Here is a 22,096-nt window from a genome sequence, read left to right on the forward strand (position 1 = left end):
TGCCTGACACTAGCACTGTTCTGTCTCTCTCTCTCTAGTGAGATGAAGTTGTGCATGCCCCAAATGGCACCCTATTCCCTATATAGTGCATTACCTTAGACCAGGCCCTGGTCAAATGTAGTCCCTGGTCAAAAGTTGTGCACTATATAGGGAATAGGGTGCCATTTGGGGAACAACCCCTCTCTGCTGAGATGAAGTGTTCCCTCTATGGACTATAATGCAGTCAGTCCTCCCTGACTATGACAGCCCAGGCCTCTCCTCTGAACGGGACACATACTCCCTCTGTAAGGATCTCTCAGAGCCTCCCTGTCATCTCAGCAGACACACCAGCCGCCCCCGAATCACAGCCTTCACAGAGCGGTCCTTAATCACACCATTGTCAGTTTTGTGTCTTTATGGGGCTTTAGCTTCTGTGTTAATTACTGTGAGATCGTCTTTATATATTTGGGGTGTAGGGACTCTCTTGCATGTGCAGAGAATGTACTGTATGTAACTATGTTCATTGTTTATGGGTTGTTTATGGTGTGAACAAAACATTATTCCCCAATAAACTAAACAGCATGAAATATGTTCAGTTGAAATCGGAAGTGTACATACACCTTAAGCCAAATACATTTAAACTCAGTTTTTCACAATTCCTGACATTGAATCCTAGTAAAAATCCCCTGTCTTATGTGAAATGTCAGAATAATAGAGAAAATGATTTATTTCAGCTTTTATTTCTGTCATCACATTCCCAGTGGGTCAGAAGTTTACATACACTCAGTTAGTATTTGGTAGCATTGCCTTTAAATTGTTTAACTTGGGTCAAACGTGTTGGGTAGCCTTCCACAAGCTTCCCACAATAATTTTTATTTCTGATAATGGGCCTTTGTACACCTATGTAGATATTCCATAAGAAATCTGCCATTTCCAGCTACAATAGTCATTTACACCATTAACAATGTCTACACTGTATTTCTGATGAATTTTAATGGACAACAAAATGTGCTTTTCTTTCAAAAACAAGGACATTTCTAAGTGACCCCAAACTTTTGAATGGTAGTGTATATCTAACGACCCTGCTCTCTCCAGTCCTGTCTGTCTCTAAACATGAGGGGCTGTATGGCTTCTCTCCAGTCCTGTCTGTCTCTAAACATGATGGGCTGTATGGCTTCTCTCCAGTCCTGTCTGTCTCTAAACCTGAGGGGCTGTATGGCTTCCCTCCAGTCCTGTCTGTCTCTAAACCTGAGGGGCTGTATGGCTTCTCTCCAGTCCTGTCTGTCTCTAAACATGATGGGCTGTATGGCTTCTCTCCAGTCCTGTCTGTCTCTAAACATGATGGGCTGTATGGCTTCTCTCCAGTCCTGTCTGTCTCTAAACATGATGGGCTGTATGGCTTCTCTCCAGTCCTGTTTGTCTCTAAACATGATGGGCTGTATGGCTTCTCTCCAGTCCTGTCTGTCTCTAAACATGATGGGCTGTATGGCTTCTCTCCAGTCCTGTCTGTCTCTAAACATGATGGGCTGTATGGCTTCTCTCCAGTCCTGTCTGTCTCTAAACCTGAGGGGCTGTATTGCTTCTCTCCAGTCCTGTCTGTCTCTAAACATGATGGGCTGTATGGCTTCTCTCCAGTCCTGTCTGTCTCTAAACATGATGGGCTGTATGGCTTCTCTCCAGTCCTGTCTGTCTCTAAACATGATGGGCTGTATGGCTTCTCTCCAGTCCTGTCTGTCTCTAAACATGATGGGCTGTATGGCTTCTCTCCAGTCCTGTTTGTCTCTAAACCTGAGGGGCTGTATGGCTTCTCTCCAGTCCTGTCTGTCTCTAAACATGATGGGCTGTATGGCTTCTCTCCAGTCTTGTCTGTCTCTAAACATGATGGGCTGTATGGCTTCTCTCCAGTCCTGTCTGTCTCTAAACACGATGGGCTGTATGGCTTCTCTCCAGTCCTGTCTGTCTCTAAACATGATGGGCTGTATGGCTTCTCTCCAGTCCTGTCTGTCTCTAAACATGATGGGCTGTATGGCTTCTCTCCAGTCCTGTCTGTCTCTAAACATGATGGGCTGTATGGCTTCTCTCCAGTCCTGTCTGTCTCTAAACATGATGGGCTGTATGGCTTCTCTCCAGTCCTGTCTGTCTCTAAACATGATAGGCTGTATGGCTTCTCTCCAGTCCTGTCTGTCTCTAAACATGATGGGCTGTATGGCTTCTCTCCAGTCCTGTCTGTCTCTAAACATGATGGGCTGTATGGCTTCTCTCCAGTCCTGTCTGTCTCTAAACATGATGGGCTGTATGGCTTCTCTCCAGTCCTGTCTGTCTCTAAACCTGATGGGCTGTATGGCTTCTCTCCAGTCCTGTCTGTCTCTAAACATGATGGGCTGTATGGCTTCTCTCCAGTCCTGTCTGTCTCTAAACATGATGGGCTGTATGGCTTCTCTCCAGTCCTGTCTGTCTCTAAACATGATGGGCTGTATGGCTTCTCTCCAGTCCTGTCTGTCTCTAAACATGATGGGCTGTATGGCTTCTCTCCAGTCCTGTCTGTCTCTAAACATGAGGGGCTGTATGGCTTCTCTCCAGTCAGACACCTCACTGCTTGTTTGCATCTGAGCAGTTGGGGAATCCTCATATAGGTGTCAGATACTGGTTCTTCTGACCACCATACAGGAGAGAGAGAGAGAGCGTCCACATAACTGTCAGTGAGGCCTGGGCTGCGCATCGTTTATCCCTAGTGTTTGCCATTGACCACCCAGTACCCTGAGCAGACTAGGAGCAGGTGACGTTGGTCATGACCTCTGTACATATGCGTTGTCTTTGTACAGTGTTTGTACAGAGGGAAGTGAGGGGAGAAACTTTAGTAATCTGTGTTAGTGTTTCCAACTGGGGCGAGAAACAGTGGTAAGATCAAACATAACAGTTTTGTGTGAGGTCGGGAGGACAAGTATGTGAGATGCTTACACATGGACTACCACCCAGCCTTGCCCCTCACATCTTCCCCCTATGGCAGTTAATGCAGATATTTGCAAAATACAAGGGGAATTAGAATGAGCACAAAAAACATGTTCCACCCATGAATGAAGAGTATCATTCACCGCTTTATACACATAAGAACACAAACAAATTACAATGCTTTTTAAAATCATAACCACACACTGTACCCACCGTGCATGTGTATTTTCACAAATCCCTCACCTAACCTATCACGCAGACCCAAAACTCAGAACAGGATTAGCAGTGTATTGATTGAGATCAGCAGGGAGTGGGAGGTAGGGAGTGGGAGGCCTCAGAGCTCTCCCCTCCCTCTCACAGCCTCCTATCCCAGCCCCATCCCCCAATGGGTAAAGCAAGTCAGTCATTGATCCAGGCAGGCATTGTTGAGAGGAAAGGCTGTCAGTGAAACCATTGGTTGTGTCCCAAATAGCACTCTATTCTCTATTTAGTGCACTACTTTTGACATAAGTCCAACAGTGAATAGGGTGCCATTTGGGACTCACCCTGTGGCCTCTGGTTCCAGGTCACTGCCTCTGGTCCTGCTCTGCTGGCTGTTGAGAGGTAGAAAACAGCAGGTCAACCACTCATTGGCTGGATGAATCACAGTCTGCATAGGGAGATCAATACATCAGAGGCTTCAGGCTTCCGTTCCCGTTCCCCACTCCCACGTTCAGACAGAGGGCTTTAAAAGATTTATCATCTACAGGCAGACTCCCATCTCCAGGCAACCACCCCCATTCCATTCAATGCACAGTACACACACACACACATGTCAGAGAAACACAGCTGGTAAAGTCTGCTGGAGAGTGGTGAGTTTCAAGTCTTAATGTCAAGTGCACAAGTCCAGTGAAATGCCTTTCTTGTGAGCTGTAAACGCAACAATACAGTAATCAATATCAATGTACCACTAAAAATAACAGAAAAGAAAACAGAAAACACACAATAAATCTAAATATATATAACTATAAATAAGAACAACAGGGTATATATAGTAAGTAAGCTATATACAGGGTCAGTCAGTTCTAGTTCCATATTTACAATGTGCAGGGATACTGGAGTGATAGAGATAGATATGTATAGGGGTAAGGTGACTAGGCATCAGGATAAAATCTAATCACATTTTATTGGTCACATACACAGGTTTAGCAGATGTTATTGCGGGTGTAGCGAAATGCTTGTGTTTCTAGCTCCAACAGTGTAGTAATTTATAACAATTCACAATACACACGAACCTAAAAGTAAAAGAATGGAATTAAGGAATATATAAATATTAGGATGAGCAATGTCGGAGTGGAATAGACTAAATACAGTAGAATAGAATATATACATATGAGATGAGTAAAGTAAAAATATGTAAACATTAGTGAATTGACTAGTATTCCATTATTAAAGTGGCCAGTGATTTCAAGTCTATGTATATAGGGCAGCAGCCTCTAAGGTGCAGGGTTACGTAACCGAGTGGAACCCGCCTAGTGATGGCTATTTTACAGTCTGATGGCCTTGAGTTAGAAGCTGTTTTTCAGTCTCTCGGTCCCAGCTTTGATGCACCTGTACTGATGATAGCGGGGTGAACAGGCAGTGGCTCGGGTGGTTGTTGTCCTTGATGATCTCATGATGAACAGAGTAGCAGCGTATATGATGCAGCCTATATGATGATTGTATTTGAGATTGTATGTGAGTGTGTGTGACTCCCCAGTCCTGTCCTCTTGCTGAATGGAGAATCTAGTTGTATACCCCATGGGGGGTATTTTGTCTGACAGCCATGTTTCAGAAAAGCAGAGCATATTGCAATTACAAGAGTCCCGTTGTTAGCAAATCCGCGATCGGATATCCTCCATCTTATTATCAAGTGACCAATAGAATGGAGGGATGTGGTGGCCGGTTTTCCCTTCGCCTCAATCTCACCAGTACCCCCCCTCCTCTTTTGCCTCAATGCTGGCGTTTCCTCTTGAAAACATCAAAAATTGGGTCGGAATTACAGAAAGCGCCCGGGTTAGATAAGTCGAAGTTGAAGCCGGAATTGGGATAAGTAACTGCTGATCTGATGTTCAAAAGTTCTTGGGGCTCCTGAGAGGTGTCACTGCAGTACCTGGTTCAAATCCAGGCTGCATCACATCTGGCTGTGATTGGGCGGTGCACAATTGGCCAAGCGTCGTCCGGGTTTGGCTGGGGTAGGCCGTCATTGTAAATAAGAATTTGTTCTTAACTGACTTGCCTAGTTAAATATAAAATAGTAACGGATGCATTTTGTGAAAGTAAAGTTAAATGCCAGAAGAATCAGAAAATAGCTAAGTTTAGTTGGAGCTCGAAAACGGCGGCCATCCAGTACGGCGCCATCATGATTGTGGTTGTTATCAGTTTGGTCAGTGTGGCGCAGTCCTTTACCACGTCCATTATAGATAAAGATCATGTCGTCCGGTTGGTTTGGGATCAAGGGCAACGTTGAGGGAAAGGAGGCATCTGGATGGAAATCAATCTCCCCATCTCTCCTCATAGTTTCACTATTTCACATTGAAGTTAGGAAGATAGCAACAATGGTGGTTGTTTTGGAGAAACAAAACAACTATGACTGAGAAACAACAGTAGTGCTGTACAAAACAAGAAGATATTGCAGTTACAATGGAATGACTCCCTGAATCAAAGCAGTGTCTGTCCCGAGGTCTCTGGACTTGGGAGCTCTGCTCAGCTACAGTATGGAGAGTGAGAGGGCTGCTCTCTGTGCTCCTGGGGCAGTTATCTGATCTACCTGAAAGCTGCCACTGAAAAAGACCCAGTGTGCTAATAAGGAGAGCCAGCCACAACACTGAACAGCACAACTTTTACATGTGGGACAGAGGGAGAGAGAATCAACTTAGTTAAGTGGCATGATATCCACAATCAGATTATTTTTAATTACCAGCACCAGCACTTGACATTGTGGGTATAGTAAAGTACTGTACAGAAGAACTGCTAGTAAAGCTCTGTTCGATCAGCTGACTCTTCAACTATATTATCTGTAGCCAAGGTGCAAGGCATCTGTCAGCCAGAGTTCTGAGGAGACCACTGTTGCGCTGAGCTGTTTCCTCAGCCTCTCAGCTCAGATGTTGAGGACACGGCCAGGCCGAGCCACACACACCACTCCACTTAACCTCCCTCCCGCTCCACACCAGTCATTGTTTAACTTCAACATGAGACGACAGCATGGCACGCTACACAAACCCACACCACAACTCTTTGATGTGTTTTATGGCAGAGGAAAGCCTTATGGGCTGGGCTGGGTCCCCCTCTTACTCAGCCTCTTTCACCCAACCTGCTCGGACACTCCACTCATGTTTTCACGTTGACCAAAGTCTGGGTGAGCTAACCTATAGGGAACAACACTGTAGTGTGAGAGCTTGGGTGTAGGCTACCAGAGGGCTCATTTACCGGGCGAACCGTCACGAGTGAGAGAGAAGGGCAGTACTGTATAGTACGTTGAGCATTGGCTGCATGACACGTGACTACTCTGCACCGCTACTCTCGGCATGGAAAACATGAAGCTAACATGCAGTTAGCCATTTCTATTTTAATGCTGCTCTACAGCCCCAAAGCAGCACGAGCTACAAACGCTGCTGTTTGAACCCCCAGCAGCAGGAAAGTTTGAGGCTGTCAGTATGGCTTTTGGTTATTATGCTTAAGTTTATATAAGGCAGCTCAGAATGAAGCCACTCTCTGTGGAAAGCCATTAGTCTGTGGACAGACAGAGATTGTCCTACCCAGAGAACCCCTCCCTTCCACAGATGAATCATCCCACTGAATACATTACCCACAGCAGGGAAATATATTTTGTCAAGGGAACCATTTTCCCATAATGATAAATAAGTAGCCATTTAAAGAGAAATGTAAGTAGGACTATAACCAAATATCCTGGAGAATTGACAGTGGAGCATAAGTACCATTCCACATCATCCTTTGTGTAACTTCAAATTGTTTACTTTTGAGGAAAAGAGTTCCCCAAACTATTCAAAATAAGTGAAGAAAGACAGTATCCTTCCTGAGGGACATTTGAGTAACGGAGGTAAAAGCTCATTTTCCCCTTCCCTAAACTCCACATTGAACATCATTCAAGCTGAGAGCTACAGCAAACTCCTGGCACCACATCAAAGCAGGGAAAGCGTCTGCCTTGCTTCCTCTCCCTCTCCCTCTGCCCCCTTTCCTCTGTTCCCTCCATCTCTGGAGGTGTTGGAACAGAGAGGGAGGAAGGGAGCGAGGGAGGGAGGCGACCAGGAGGGCTTTGTGTGTTGTAATCTGATGGGGCCTGCTCCTCAGACAGCTCTACTGTGAAAAGTCAATTCATACTATGATGCATGGAGTGGGTGCTCAGCATGAGACTAACTAAAACAAGTGAAACACGGTGGGGCAAGACATTTCACTCAGAAAAACTTAAAGTGCTGAGAAAGGCAGGAATTTCAGACATAAATTGCACCTTTTCATCAAGGAAGCAAGAGTTAAGGTAACATTTGCTGTAGTTTCAGACAAGTGAAGGTGTCTACCCACGAGACAGCTGAGCCAGGAACTGTATCTAGTGTGGTCTACTGTATGTGCTACAATACTAGCAGAATCATCAATGCGATCAGTAAAACATTTGAGGGGGGAAATGTAAACAATGAGAGGCCAAACTACCTGACAAAATGTGGATGAAAGTGGAGAGCTCAGTAGGCGATGCAAACACTCAGACATACAACAACATAAAGAGTAAATTAGCAGCATTGTGAAGCAAGAGGTAATAGATAGTATTTTATTTTAAAAGAGAAATTGAGAAGCACTCATCATTCAACTTATATTTTTTTTTTTGCCATCTAGTTAATCAAGCTCACGTGATGGCGCCTTAAAATAAATACTTTAAAAACGAAATACAGACACAATATATGTGAGATCCAAACGAAACAAACAAACCAATTATTCAGATTCAGAAGAGATTAAACTTAAAAAACGGTCCATAAAATTCCCAAGCTCAACACTAACTCGCCAACAAAAAGTTGTATGAAACATTTAAGTACTTTGCAAAATACATAATCTTACAAAAAATTTATTTTTATTTTTTTACTTTAAAATCACTGTAAAATATTGGCTGGTATTATAACAAGAAACCAGGTATTTTCATGTAGAATAAAAAAAACGACAATGTGCTTCTGCATTTTTTACATCAGTATTATTCACATATGTCATGAATGTTTGATCAAGTCCTCCACCACGGGTGTTACTGGTCTGATGGAGCCTCTGACAGTTGTATTGCACATGGCTGCTCCTCTCCTTATGGCAAGCTTACGTGCTGAAGTGAAGATGCACGCTGGTGGCCATGGTAACCAGCAGCGCCACACTATTAAGATGCAGTGTTTTCCGAGGCACCCACACGTCATTCTCAGGAGGGGATCAAGGCATAAAGCATCTTTCAAAGCATCTATGCCCACCTGGGCTGAGTAAAAACAATGAATGCACTTCAGTTCACAGCCCTCCGTTAAGCTAATTCACTCCAATGTCTTTCTGTCTATGACACATTATTAACAAATGTTGCTCACATTTTTCAAATATAAAAAGAATTTGGTTCCGTTTAACAGTTCCTCCACTGCAAAAAAGCCCTCAGTATCAAGGGAGAAGATTTCAAGAATACAGGTTACAGTACACAAATGTGGTCCACGTGTATCGCATTGAAAGATGCATGTTTTTCTGTTGATGTCTTGAGCTCATCTCTCCCCAACCTACCTACCAAGACCTCATGGCTTTCCCTTCACACTTAAGTGCACATGTACCATATCACCCCTTGACAGGACTGAGTGGATTCAATTCTACCCATTCAAAGACCGTCATACTGTACATTAGCATCTTTGACCAGCAAAGCATAGGAACCCATCTACACTATCTATCTTCTCAGGACCCCACAGGAGATGTATTTTAGAGGCTTATAAATCTGCCTGTGACAAATTATTGTTGTTTATTGTCTAAAGATCACGATCCTCTCATTCTAAGCATTATAGAATGTGCCAAATTACGAATTGTAGACAGAGAGTGATGGAACAGTGACAAGAAGAAACACACTTAATTCACAGCTGTAATATTGTTTGCTGACAAAAGGCTTAACAGCAATCTCACATTTGCTAACCAAGAGCTTTGAATTTGTTAAGGGATCAGTGGGAGATACTATAAGAGCATGTAAACAAACGGCAGTTGGGCTTGAGAGTGTGATGAGCTTCTTCCACTAGCCTGTGCTGTGCCCTATTCTTTGGACCGCTCGTGATTAGATGGGATGGTTCAAACCAGAGCCAAACATTATTTCTAAGTGCAAAGGCTTAGGAACGCCTTCCACCCCCAGATCATCTCTCTATCATTTCTTAATATTTACATCTGTGCTGTAGAAAAACAACAAAATATAACTTAAAATAAACTCTCTAGGCACTGTCGATTTCCAAGGCTTTTTTGTTGCAGATTGAGAAAAAAAATGTTAGAAAACAAACATTTACAAATAAGAATCAGAGAGTGATGGTTTCTGCAGACCAAACACTTAGAATTCTCTACCATTTAAATATAGCGGGATCCTCCAGTCCAGTCCTCCAACACAACCCAACAGACTAGCAGCTCCTACAGTGGAGTGGCTATATGGATATGGACAGTCAGTCAGTGTCTAAAGAATAAGTGTGGTGAAGTTCTCAAGGTAAGTGTCATATCAGTCTCAAGCCTGTCTTTCACCCTCCCTTCCCTCCTGATAAACCAAAACCAGCTATCCCTCAGGCCATGATCTTCTGGGGGATCTCTATGGAAGCCTTGAGGAAGAGGGAGTTGTCTCGGACATAGTTCCTCTTCTTGATCTCTTCGTGGGAGATGAACTTGGGGTAGCCGAAGCCCAGGGTGCTCTCGTCCAGCGAGTTGCGGGTGCTGCACGGCTTCTGGAAGTTCTTCCAGTTGGGGTCAGGGTTGAAGGTCTCTGTGATGTGTTGGGGCTTGGACAGCGACGGGTCGCTCTGGTCCATGATGGAGAAGGTCACCTTGTAGGAGAAGGGCCACTCGAGCAGGTTGTCGTACTCCCCCGGCAGCACCCGGATGTAGATGGACAGGTGCGAGCCCTCCCCACTGCCGTTACCGTTGAGAAACGCAGACACCTGCAGCTTGTAGCCATAGCGATGGGTGTAGAAGGGCGGGCTGAAGAACTCATGGTTATTCCGGAGCTTGGCCTCCTGGAGTTTCCGGGAGTAGTCGCTGAGCTTCCAGATGAGCACTCCATCGTTGCTGACTGACAGCTCTTCCATCTCCCTCCGCAGCTCAAGGATCTCCTGCCGCTGGCGCCCCACCAGGCTGCACATCATGGTCAGGTGGGACTTGGTTGTGTCCTCCAGGTGACGCCCGATCGCCAGTTTTGGGCACTGCAAGAAGAGGAGAGACTGGTTAGGGAGAGGTCACTCACTGTGTGTAGCAAGGGGGGTGAAACTCTGTACAGTACAAACTATGTATAGAAATGTGTTGGATTTAATAATGTGGTACAGCACACTAGATTGTTTTGTCTGTTTGAGTTTCACATTCAAGCCTCCTACAGTAAGTGAATGTTGTGGCCGTCTGCTAATCAGCTGCTCTTTTGGGAGCCCTGCCATACACATTTGTGTTTGGTGTACTGAACATCTGCACGCTTGGTTGTACTCTCTATCCTGATGCCTTCGCGGTCAGGGAGAGAGCCATTAATGCATTTTGTCAGACCATCTGCATTGCTATGGACTGAGCTTTCCAAATGCCCATTTCAAACACAAAGCATGAAGCCTGTCTGCTCTGACTCTGGGAGCTCTCCACATTTTCTTAGATTGACGTCAGTTTCAAAAATAGACTAAAATGCGCTGTCACAGCAGAGGAGACGTGTGACTCTCATTAAAATAGAGCCTAGAGGCAGGACGGGCAGACGGCGCTGTATGTTGAAGACAATCATCGCTTTGGACATAAGTTACAGGGTTTCAACTCAACCGGAGCATGAAGCATAATAATCCAAATATAATTTTGGAAATATGCACAAAAAAATACCCGAGAGTGGAAAAATTATGAAACGTGACGTCAATAAAGCAGTGGCCAGTAATGAAAAATAAAACTATGCCTCTTGCAAAAAGCTAGAATCAAAGTTTTTCTCTTTGAGGGTCTGAAGTAATGAGAACAGCAGATCAGCCTTACCCTGTGTTTGCAGCCAGCATCTTTGAAGGGGCAGAGGATGAGGGCACTGCCACAGTTCTCCTTCACGTGATTGGCCAAGTCCTCCCGGGCTATGTTGGGGGTGCCACACTGGTTTGGACATGCGACTGGAAACCGAGGGCAGTGGTACTGATGGTTCTGGAGGGTAGAAAAAAGTTATTACATTTATTACATTCATTTGACATAGACAATGCACATCAATCAACATTTCTGGAAATGTACCAGATTTAGACAGCCAGATAGATAAAAAATATATTGGGATCAGAATTTTTTTATCAAACAAAATGCGCTGTGTATCATGCAAGCATCTTTGCCACCAATTAAGAGAAAGAGCATCGACAAGACAACATGAAGCCCTTTGCACAGCAGAATCACTGTATGAGTGATTAAGAAACGCAGTGTATCATATTGAACTGTGGTCCCGTGTGGCTCAGTTGGTAGAGCATGGCGCTTGCAACGCCAGGGTTGTGGGTTCATTCCCCACGGGGGGACCAGGATGAATATGTATGAACTTTCCAATTTGTAAGTCGCTCTGGATAAGAGCGTCTGCTAAATGACTTAAAATGTAAAAAATGAACTAATGGCTGTCTATTAAAATGTATGAATGAGATAAACAAGTTGATTATGGAGCTGAACTCATAAAGCATGTGCTCTAAGAGGGAGACATGATGAATAAACTGTGGGTATGAGAGGAGAGGAGAGTGCGAGTGGCTGGCCGGCCGCTGGGCCTGAGGACAGGATGTGTGCAGAGAGGTGACAGGTGCTACCGGGGGTGGGCAATGCCAGCACAAACAGCAGCAGGCACAGCGGGCTGGCACAGAGTAGTGGGCACCATGAAAGCCAGTGTTCATGCAGGCGTGGGCTCAGGGCCATCCTGCTCTACAGACACTGAGAACCCTCCTTCATCCAGGACAGACTGCACTGTTCCTTCATCACACACAGTGATATAGGGGAAGCACTCATAACAAACCTCCGGAATAAACCTTCAAAACACTTCATTCTCACAGGTCTGAGTTTGGGCACTAATTTAGGTCTGGCCTTCCAAGCTGTAATACAAATACTACATTGATGGAAAATAAAATGTACCCATTAATCAAGTGATGACAAATGTGATTGTAAAACAGGACATGCAGGAGAATGTAGGGAAGGAAGAAGTCCTAGAGCTTGTTCGGTCAGAGGAGGTGTGTTGGTGTTGTTGACTAACCTGGATGGTGTCGAAGACAAACTCCTTGCCACAGTACTTGCAGGGCTGCGTGCGTTTGGGACACTCAGCCAGACTGTGCTGGGACAGGAGCCGACGCATCATCCGCGCACCACACTTATTCTCACAGTACACACTCTCCTGGGGACAGATACCCTGATGGTTCTGGGAGAGAAGACAGGACACACACACAGGTCACAACACAAGCAGTGACATCATCACAACCAACTAAACTACCATCAAAACTACTAGTAAAACTAGCAAGCTTCCAGCGCAGTTCATCATTATTGTGACCCGTTTCAAGAAGCTAGGCGTATGTCGCACGTCACTACTTCACAGGAGAGGCATTTGAAAGTAAACTTTTTTTAAAATCAAAAGTATTTTATTTTTGCATAAATGCTTTCTGGAACATGTGAACTTTCATGTGCCTTAATAACAAACGTGTACGCCATCTGTAAATACAAATAAAATTGTTAAATTACGAGCCTAGTTGGTTTAGCCATGGAAAAAGACAGGAACCGCTAGCCATGATTGGCTGAGATGGATGGACTGGACATGCCAAGAGATAAGTTTGGATTGGTCTGCCATGTAGCATGCTTCTGTGTATAACATGAGCTGCTCAGTATGTGTGGATAATCCTTGCTACCGCTGCTTTAATGAAAGATATCATGGGGAACTGCAAAAGTCCTGCTACTGCTCTCAACATTGCTGCTCTGAATTTAATAGGCGCTATCGATAAAGATAAGTGGGAAAATTTGGGATGAACTACTTTCCGGGGGACGATCCTGCCATGCTGACTCTCTCGAAATGAATCAGACGACGAGGAAATCCCTGATTTAGGTAAAAACCTTTAAATTGAACCAGACATTATAGAGTCTTCTGATGAAAGTAATGGGGAAGAAATAGCGATCAGTGTTGTTGTCACGGAAGAAGTTGACAAAGTTTTGAAATCAGTGGAATGCCCAGTAGAAGCAGAGTACAGTATGATTGCAAATGCAAAGGAAGTCGAAAAGAGAACACAGACAGCTGTATACTGGTAAGAATCTAGCAACATTTTTAGCTATTTTTTGTTTTCTAATTTTGTCAGAAAGTAATTTTCGTTGCAAGTTATAGCATACTGTTAGCTAGTTAGCTGGCTGGCTCACTATTTAACGTTACGTGTATGATCTGTGTAGTAAAATTATTTGTATCTCAGAAAGCCATTATCATTGCTAGTTATAGCCTAATGTTAGCTAGTTAACTTTAGCTACCTGCAGATTCATGCATGCTGGCTAGCTATGACAATCAGTTTGCATCACTAGTAGTATTGGTTGGGATTATGTGAATCCTTAACGGTTGGGGCTAATACCCTGACTACACCGCTTGCGTTGCAAAATAAATGTAGAAATCTATGTTATTCAATTATTGCGCGCGTCAACGAGCGCCTGCGTTGCCAAGGGCTAAAATATAAGTAATTTATTTTTCTGACCCAGATCGCGCTGCAAGTCCTGCCTCTTCCATCTCCTCATTGGTTTATAGAAGCAGGTACTCACGTGCCATCTCCTCATTGGTTATACCCACGTGGGTGACTGAAAGACGAACTGTGTTGCCGGTCGTCGTGGTAATACTATGAAATTTTAGATGCCAATCACCATATACAGTGGGGAGAACAATTATTTGATACACTGCCGATTTTGCAGGTTTTCCTACTTACAAAGCATGTAGAGGTCTGTAATTTTTTATCATAGGTACACTTCAACTGTGAGAGACGGAATCTAAAACAAAAATCCAGACAATCACATTGTATGATTCGGTTGGGCGTTTTATGTGTGGATTAATTGTTGGAGTAGAGGACCTTGTGCATTTCAGGTAAAATAACAACTTAATGTTTATATACCAGGACAAATTAGCTAGCAACCGCAAGAAAGCTAAATAGGACAAATTAGCTAGCAAGTGCAAGCTAACTAGCTAAATTGCCATAAATGTTTAATGCTTTTTGACCTGTCCCCAAATTAATGTAATTGGTTCAGAGTTTGTTTTGATATTTTAACCTGCGTGTCGTGATCGCGTTTGGTGTAGGGGGACAAAAGGAATTTATGCACGATGGTGCACGCGCGCAGACGGTTTGGGTTCCGTGTAAGGCTTAAGAAGGTGTGAACGATGCTGAATGGGTGTAGTCAAAGAAGACCTCTCCATTAGGTGTACCAAAACATTCAAGGGCCAATTTTATGATCCCACTGCCACTGAAAAATGAACAAATTACTTTCCTATAAAAAGCTGGAGCCATATTAATGATTCTGTTATGTTGGAAAGGCCACATTGGGCCTGTATAAACAGAGGAGGGGCAGCCTGTAAACAGTAACAGAGGTGTTAGTGAGAGGGAAAGAGGCTAACTTTAACCATGCACCACTTCTCTGGACGGAGAGAAAAATACACAGTATGAAAGGTGCACAGTTCTACGTCTCTCCCCTCACGCCAACAAACGTGATATTTCTAAATACACTGCCACCATCAAAAGCTAGCATAATTTACATACTTGGCTTCCTGGAGTAGACACTACAAAGACTACTATTCACTCAAGGAAAAATGTGGCCTTAACCAGGTTGTTTACTTGCTAGTGCTTGTAGGTCTCTGCTTGTTGTTGTTTACCTCATAGGCCTCCCCGGTGAACTCGCTCCCGCAGAACTCGCACTTGACCTTGCGCTTGGGGCAGTCGTGCTGCAGGTGGTCGGGCAGGTCACGGCGCGTCAGCTTGATGGAGCAGCGGTTGGGGCAGGGGATCACATTGAAGGCGCAGGTTGAGAAGTGACCCTGATGGAGACGGAGGGAGGGGGGGAGAGAGGAATGTGTCAGCAGCAAGACACCGACACGCTCTCTCAGCCTGCATTTAGCATTTAGCCAGGCCTCCGCTAGCAGATAACCCAACACACTGGAGGCACGAGACACAGGGCTATGGTCATAAAAAAGGTATCTTAGACAGGATGAGAGAGGGAGAGGATGAGTGAGAGAGAGGGAGGTAAAAAAGGATAAGAAAGCCAGGCAGGCAGCTACTGACCTGGAGCTGCTTCATCTGTCCGGTCCAGCGACAGCCTTCCTCACTGTGGATGCAGCGGATGGGCAGAGCCAGGATCTGCTGCTCCAGCTCTGGGTCAGGGAAGATCTGTAGCCATGACACAACCATGAGGACATGATCAGCACTGGCTCACAGGTATAGATATACCTTGTCCAGCCTATCTCCTGTTTATGTAGCATGAGGCAGGTTGACGTACAAGTACACTGCCTGTACAGGAAGCTATCTCCTTAATACTGACTGCAAAACACAGGCGTCGGGTCACACTGGGATAACTGCAGTATAAACCCTGGATGGTGTGGGGAAATAGTGGCCGCACCCAGGGCAACACTCAAACTAATATAGTGTGTGACTGAGGAGGACAAAGGGTGTTTCCAGCAGTTAGGAATGATTATCATGTTGATGCCTAACTAAGTGTATTAATAATACAACGAAGCCTTGACAAAGAGGGTCTGAGCGACCAGCAGCAAAACAGCAGAAGAGGAAGTTAAAAGTACTAGTCCTGGACACGAAGGACGAATGAATCAGTCCCAAAATTAGGAATAACAATTGAACTTCTGTGAACACAAGAACACATACTGCAATGTTTATGGAATTATAGTTCATGAAATGTAGAAAACATCAGAGAGAGAATTAAAGTGAGGAAGGAGGGAGAGAACACCCCATAGTCACTGATCAAGAAGGATGAGGTCCTTCTCTATCCAATCAAGCCAAACCTGCTCCCTAAAGAACAGTATCCTCTGGATTTACAGATTTAGAACACACAAACGCTCTCCGTGACAACCCTTGTGAGGCAGCACTGCATGAATCTCCGTCCATATGTTGCCCTGGCTGCCTCTGTCACACGAGGAGAAAAGGAACTTCCTCAAAATGTCAAAGCTGTCCCTAAAACAAATAACAGCTCAACTGTAGTCACACGCCTTCATACGAGAAGCGGTCTCTTTCTCTATAGGCTATGAATCAAAACATTGAGATACTATGGTTTTACCATAGCCTAAATGTTTTTTTTAGACATAAATAAGTACTCTGTAAATGTTTATGTTCTCGTCACCCTATTAGAACTGTAAAAGTCTGAATTGTAAAAGGTAAATGTGCAGTGGAACTAAAAAGGGTCCAGTGAATAATACATTAGGGCCAAAAGTAGATCTGAGGTAAAACTTTTCACTCTCCTGACTTGGCAAAATGTACTGGTCCATTAACTTACATGAACTGTTATGTCATCGCAAATAAAAGCTGTGTGCTACAGTAGTTTAACTAGTGAGGATGAATTATATATCACATTCACCATGCTGTAATGAAAACTGCCTTCAAGTCACCAAAATATAAAGTAGAGAAGAATCTTTCCATTTGAAAAGAGCTCAGCACTATGGCAGAGAATGTGTGTGTTGCTCCCGGTCTGTGATGTGTGTGTTGTGTGTCAGGTTGGGTACTATGACAGCAACAAATAAAGAATAGGTTATCTGTGCAAATGGACCAATAAAGCAAGTATTGTATTGTGCTACAGAACAGCACTGTCTCTTACAATGTACTGCAGCATGTGCGCAGCATAATAATGCATGGTGAGTGATTGAAGCAGATAACCGCAATACTATTTCCTACTGGAAATCACATGTGCTGAGCCAAGATGACAAAGAAACCAAATCCTCTAAAGTAAACCTTAACACACCCTTATTGTTCCAGCCTGGGAGTCTGCGGGGGACTGCAATAAAGACCTTTTAATAACATAGTCCCTGGAGGATCATGTAACTAAAGCTGTCTGTCTGTCTGTCTGTCTGTGTTTTGGAATAGACAGTCAGCTGCAGTCTCACAGCAGAACCCATCCCTTTACATTACTGACGTTCTGCTTCCTCTCTTTGACAACAGGGCCATATTTTAATGACATGTTGCACTGCCTGGGTGAAATGAGAGCATTATTAGAATTTAGTTGTGTTCAGGGGGAGGGCAAGGACAGGGACAAAGTGTAATGAGCTGTACCCAGGGAGCTGGACTGTGTCCCAAACGGCACCCTATTCCCTATATACTGCACTACTTTTGGCCAGGGCTCACAGGGTTCTGGTCAATAGAAGTGTACGATATAGGGAATAGGGTGCCATTTGGGATGCAACCCTAGTCACCAGCAGGGTGTATTTTACAGGTGACTGGGAGGCTGTGAAGGTATCAGTAATTACCAGTGTCTGACAGGTGTGCAATGAGCATGTCCTCCCAGTGGGGACCCGTGTACTGCTTCTCTGTCGTGACTACAGTCTCCTTAAGAGCTTCGCTAGCGGTCGCAGCTCGGCATAAGCAGCGCTACTCCACTGACCTCACCACCTCACTGGATTACTGCCTCTGAACTCCTAACACACTTTAGCATGCTAATGTTCTAGTATAGAGCACGATGGGCCTACTGTATGGGCAATTCATTAATTCATGGGAAAACTAGCCAGTGAGACTGTACAGTAACTGAGATGATGAATTAGCGTTAAGCGTTAAGCTTGGGGTCCTCTCATGCACAGAGCAGAATTAAGTCCTTATCCTTTAGCTGCACACTCTGGCACAGTGGGAAAATCAAGTTTGTGGGAGAGTCATTCTTTCATTACGAATAGAGACTGCCACCATACACCCCCTGTACAATCTGATTAAATGCTTAAAATAAAAGACGGAGTAAGAAGCCAAAAGTTTAATTAAAGAGATTTAGATGTGGTATTCTTTCTCTGGACCGGGATGAAGAGTTTTAGGAGAGTTACTGTTTTTGTGATTTTGCCTCTCTTTTCGGTAAGATTAACGCAATACCCTGCTTTTCTCCAGCAATGTAATACTTAAAAATATAACACAACCTTTGACTTGGCTGCTAGGCTGGAGAGTGCTTTTACCACTCCCCAGCCGCTCTCCGGTTGTGTAATCATGTCTGCTCATTTGTTTTTCATGGGTACTGTATAAAACTGTAAAACTTCCATGTTGACAGTAGTGTGCGAGAGTGAACTGTTTTGTGCATTGAGAAACGGACCGCCATCAACCCTGACATTCCAAGGGGAATGAGTAGCCTGTGGTCCTTCGTTAGCACAATTAGTGGGCCTATACGAGGATGGCTAGCTAGCTGCCTGAGCCCTCTGTCTGTTGGTCTATGGGTCTGGGGTAAGGGACATGGTGACTCATGTGTCCTTGCGGTTTCCCAAATGGCACCCTATTCCCTAAATAGTTCACTACTTTTGGTCAAAAGTGCCATTTGGGTCACACCACTTCAGATTCACAGTTAAAATAAGGCCTCATCTCAGCCTGACCAGGACGTGGTACAACACACAGATTTACATTCATAATAAGTGTGTGGTATGGGGAAGTTACTGGGTAGCCCAGAGACATGATTTTGTAAGAAGGAGCACATCAGAAAGTGAGGGTGAATTCTGTTGATTGGGGCGTGTTTGTAGGCTTAACTATGGTTGTAGGCTTAAGTATTGGTTAACTGGCACACAGATCGTATTCAAACTTGAATGGGTGGGACTGTCGGGGACATGTGAGAAAGTGGATAAGTTAGTTTTAACCGTACCTTGGCATAGTCCAGGGGCAGCTGGTCCTCTGGGCACTTGAAGACCCCCTCACTGTAAGACATAAGAAGGAAAGGACACGTTAATAATCATTGACAATCCATTTTTATGATAGGGTACCACTGTCCTAAGATGTCCACACACAGTGCCCTTGCCTCCCCTCCAGTTGCCTTCAAAAAGCACCCCCACACCCATTCTCTGCTCTCACACACACACCCATCCCAACCACACTGCACTGTACAATAAAGCCAGCTTAGTTTCTCTGAGCCACTAACTTTTATGAAGTTGCCCTTTCATGTTCCCTCCCTCCAGGGATTTATTTCCACAAATTCACAGTTGTATTACTGGAGAGGAAAAGAGAAGACGTTGCAGCCTGATCTGTCTATCTATAATACATTAAGGGCTTCTCTCGCTCGCCCCCACCCCTACCCCTCCCTTTCTCTCTCGCTGTCATGTCAAAGGTGTTCATTTTTACCCCTCTTTTTAAAGGCAGGGGGATGACAATCTGAGCGTGTGTGAAGAGGCTTCCTGCTTCCTATAAAGAGCAGGAGGCCGGTAACTTTGTACCCTCCCTCCCTTCTCGATTTTCTCCAGCGGCAATAAAACCCAAATTAAGATCTGAGATCTGGTTTTATCACACAGGCAGCGCCAAAAATGAAACACTCACTGCCTGCCCTGATTTAGCTGCCTTTTACCAAGGGCAGGAAGAGATGGGTGGCCTGCCATGAGATGGGTGGCGGTGGCCCTCTGGTAACAACGCAGCACGTCCCCAGTCCTGATGCCACCATGAAATATTCACTCTAGTAAATAATACAGTTGACGTCAGTAGTGTAGGCAGGCAGTGGGGGGGGGGGGGGGGGGGCTCACCGTGTTGAGCCCATAGATGTACTATGCAGTAGATCTAAAAAGACGTCGCTGACAGAGCAACTTTGCAGTATTTTGTTTTTTTTGTGTTATTTCTTACAAGCATTTCGCTACACCCGCAATAACATCTGCTAAATATGTGTACGTGACCAATAACATTTTATTTGATTTACAGCAAAGCGAGTCAATAAGTGACACAAAGAGCAACTTTAAAGGGCCATCAGTGGCAGATCCCCTGAGATTTTGCCTGCCGAGAGTACAGGGGAACCGAGTGCAAACTGATTTTCCATGTACAATCTCGTGAAAATGTCAGCAGTCAGACGTCAACAGCGCGCTAAATGAATGGTAGACGAACGGGAAATCCACATTGGGTGCGATGTGTGCACTCCTTAAAGAGAGGTGTCTGTAGTGTAGTGGTGGGCTGCAGCCCCCTGCTGAGCCATAGGGGTGGCTGGGACATGGATCAGGGGGATCAAGAGGGTCAGTCAGTCAGTCAGTCAGTGACATGAGATGAGGATGTACTTTCCTTTCCTCGTGGCCCAGTGCACATACATAGGATCGTAATGTAATTGTCATAGGCCGCAGCCAGACAGGAATTTTGCAACAATTGATAGAGGTACTGTAACACTCATAGTGAAATGCTCCTTTGCTTTGCATACCTTTTCATTGCCCATGGGTGTGAAAGGGGGACTAAAATAACCTCAGTGTTTTGGGTTGAAGCCACAAGGCCCTGAAGCTCCATCTGTCCTACTACCACCATGTACGAGGTAAACAACAGAAAAATCTTTAATGAACAGACTTCTCCTGACCTCTCCATTCTCTAAAGTACATTAATAGATTAATGGGAAAACAAAGAGCCCGAAGGGGGCAGGGAGGGCAGTGGTCTCTGCTCCCAGGGTCCTACAATGGGTGCCTCCCAAATTGCACTCTCTCCTATATAGTGCACTACTTTTGCACTATGTAGGGTATAAGTTGCCATTTGGGATACATACAACATCCCTATTGACCAGGGTCCCCGTGGCCCTTGTTACACCCTGGAATCTAGTTGGCCTCAATGTCAATTGACAGAGCCTGAGGCCCCCAGGGAGTGGACCAGAGACCCAGGGCCATGTGGTGGTGGAACACATGATCAGTGATCATCCTGCACTTTGCCCCGACTGGGCTGCCTGGCCTGCCTCTCCAGCTGCTGTGGAATCAGCTGCATGCAGAACAACAGACCAGAGGGATGACAGGGGGAGGGGGGGGGGAGGGAGAGAGAGAGAGAGAGGTGAGGGAGGGGGAGGTTAATGCATTACGAGACGGCAGTAATTCCAGTCCATTAGGGTCACTCTGTCAGCAGGGAGCTGGAGAGCAATTAATAAACAACAATGCGTCTGTAAAAAAATAAATCTGTCGATCACCAGGTGAAAGAGCCCAGTCAGCAGACCATCTCATATGTACTGTGAAATCATTTACTAATCTCCATCATTAGAGCTTCATCTATTTGATGTTGATGATGCGTTTTAGAGCCACAGGGCCGGACTGCATGACGCAGAGCTGTGGGTTACATCCCAAACAACACCCTACTCCCTATATAGTGCACTATTTTTTACCAGGGCCCACAAAAGTAGTGCACTGTATAGGTAATAGGGGGCCATTTGGTACGTGGGGCTGTGTAGTGACTCTTCCCCCATAAAGAGAAAGGAAATAGGAACAGACAGAAAGGGGCTCCTTGCTGGACTAGACAGGGGAGATGTAAGCAGCGCAGGAAAGCAGGGTTTACAGGTAAAGGACCCACCCAGGCTGCTCTTCTGCTCTGCCTGACACAGAGAGGCAGACAGTCGAAAAAAGCGTAGTCACAGCCTGTCAGGATTATTCCCTCCCTGCTTTGCAGAGAAAGTCCTGCAGCCACGCATTCATCTGCTTGGCCCGTTGTTCATAATGCTACCCGACTCTACAGCCCGCTTGTTTGTGGAGCTCACTGCCGCTTTGTGAATGCACATTAGCAGAGAGGAAGGGGCATTGGATTAATAATAGCTTCTATACAAGTCTTCCCCTTCTCTTGACTACTTGAAGACCTTCTTACAGTGGAGAGTAAGGTTGCACTAATGACTGTTCAATGCCCTTGACTACTTCAATGCCCACCTCCAATCACTCAGCACTGTGTGGCTGTGAGAGGATCAACAATATTGTTATTGTAACACTGAAAAAAGGGAAAATTACTTTGCATACATACAGTACAGCCTGATCACCCGCAGGGACCTTGCACCCTGTCCACTTGACTCACAAACCAACGGCATTACTGATACCAACAGTTTCACTCCAACTAGGCTA

The 22,096-nt window shown here is 45.0% G+C and overlaps 1 protein-coding gene across 1 annotated transcript in view; it reads right to left on the reverse strand.

Moving 5' to 3' along the window:
• Positions 1 to 7,712: 7,712 nt before the first annotated feature.
• The window catches only part of LOC139548788 (TNF receptor-associated factor 4-like), a 50,153-nt gene continuing 35,769 nt past the window's right edge, over positions 7,713 to 22,096 (reverse strand). The window contains exons 2-7 of the mRNA XM_071358641.1: positions 18,922 to 18,973; positions 15,384 to 15,488; positions 14,978 to 15,139; positions 12,353 to 12,514; positions 11,131 to 11,286; positions 7,713 to 10,343 (exon numbers count right to left, since the gene is read on the reverse strand). Of these exons, the coding sequence (XP_071214742.1) occupies positions 9,711 to 10,343; positions 11,131 to 11,286; positions 12,353 to 12,514; positions 14,978 to 15,139; positions 15,384 to 15,488; positions 18,922 to 18,973 (1,270 nt within the window). The 3' untranslated portion in view covers positions 7,713 to 9,710. The remainder of the gene's footprint in view (positions 10,344 to 11,130; positions 11,287 to 12,352; positions 12,515 to 14,977; positions 15,140 to 15,383; positions 15,489 to 18,921; positions 18,974 to 22,096) is intronic.

Source organism: Salvelinus alpinus, chromosome 22, assembly GCF_045679555.1.
Source record: "Salvelinus alpinus chromosome 22, SLU_Salpinus.1, whole genome shotgun sequence".
Lineage (NCBI taxonomy): Eukaryota > Metazoa > Chordata > Actinopteri > Salmoniformes > Salmonidae > Salvelinus > Salvelinus alpinus.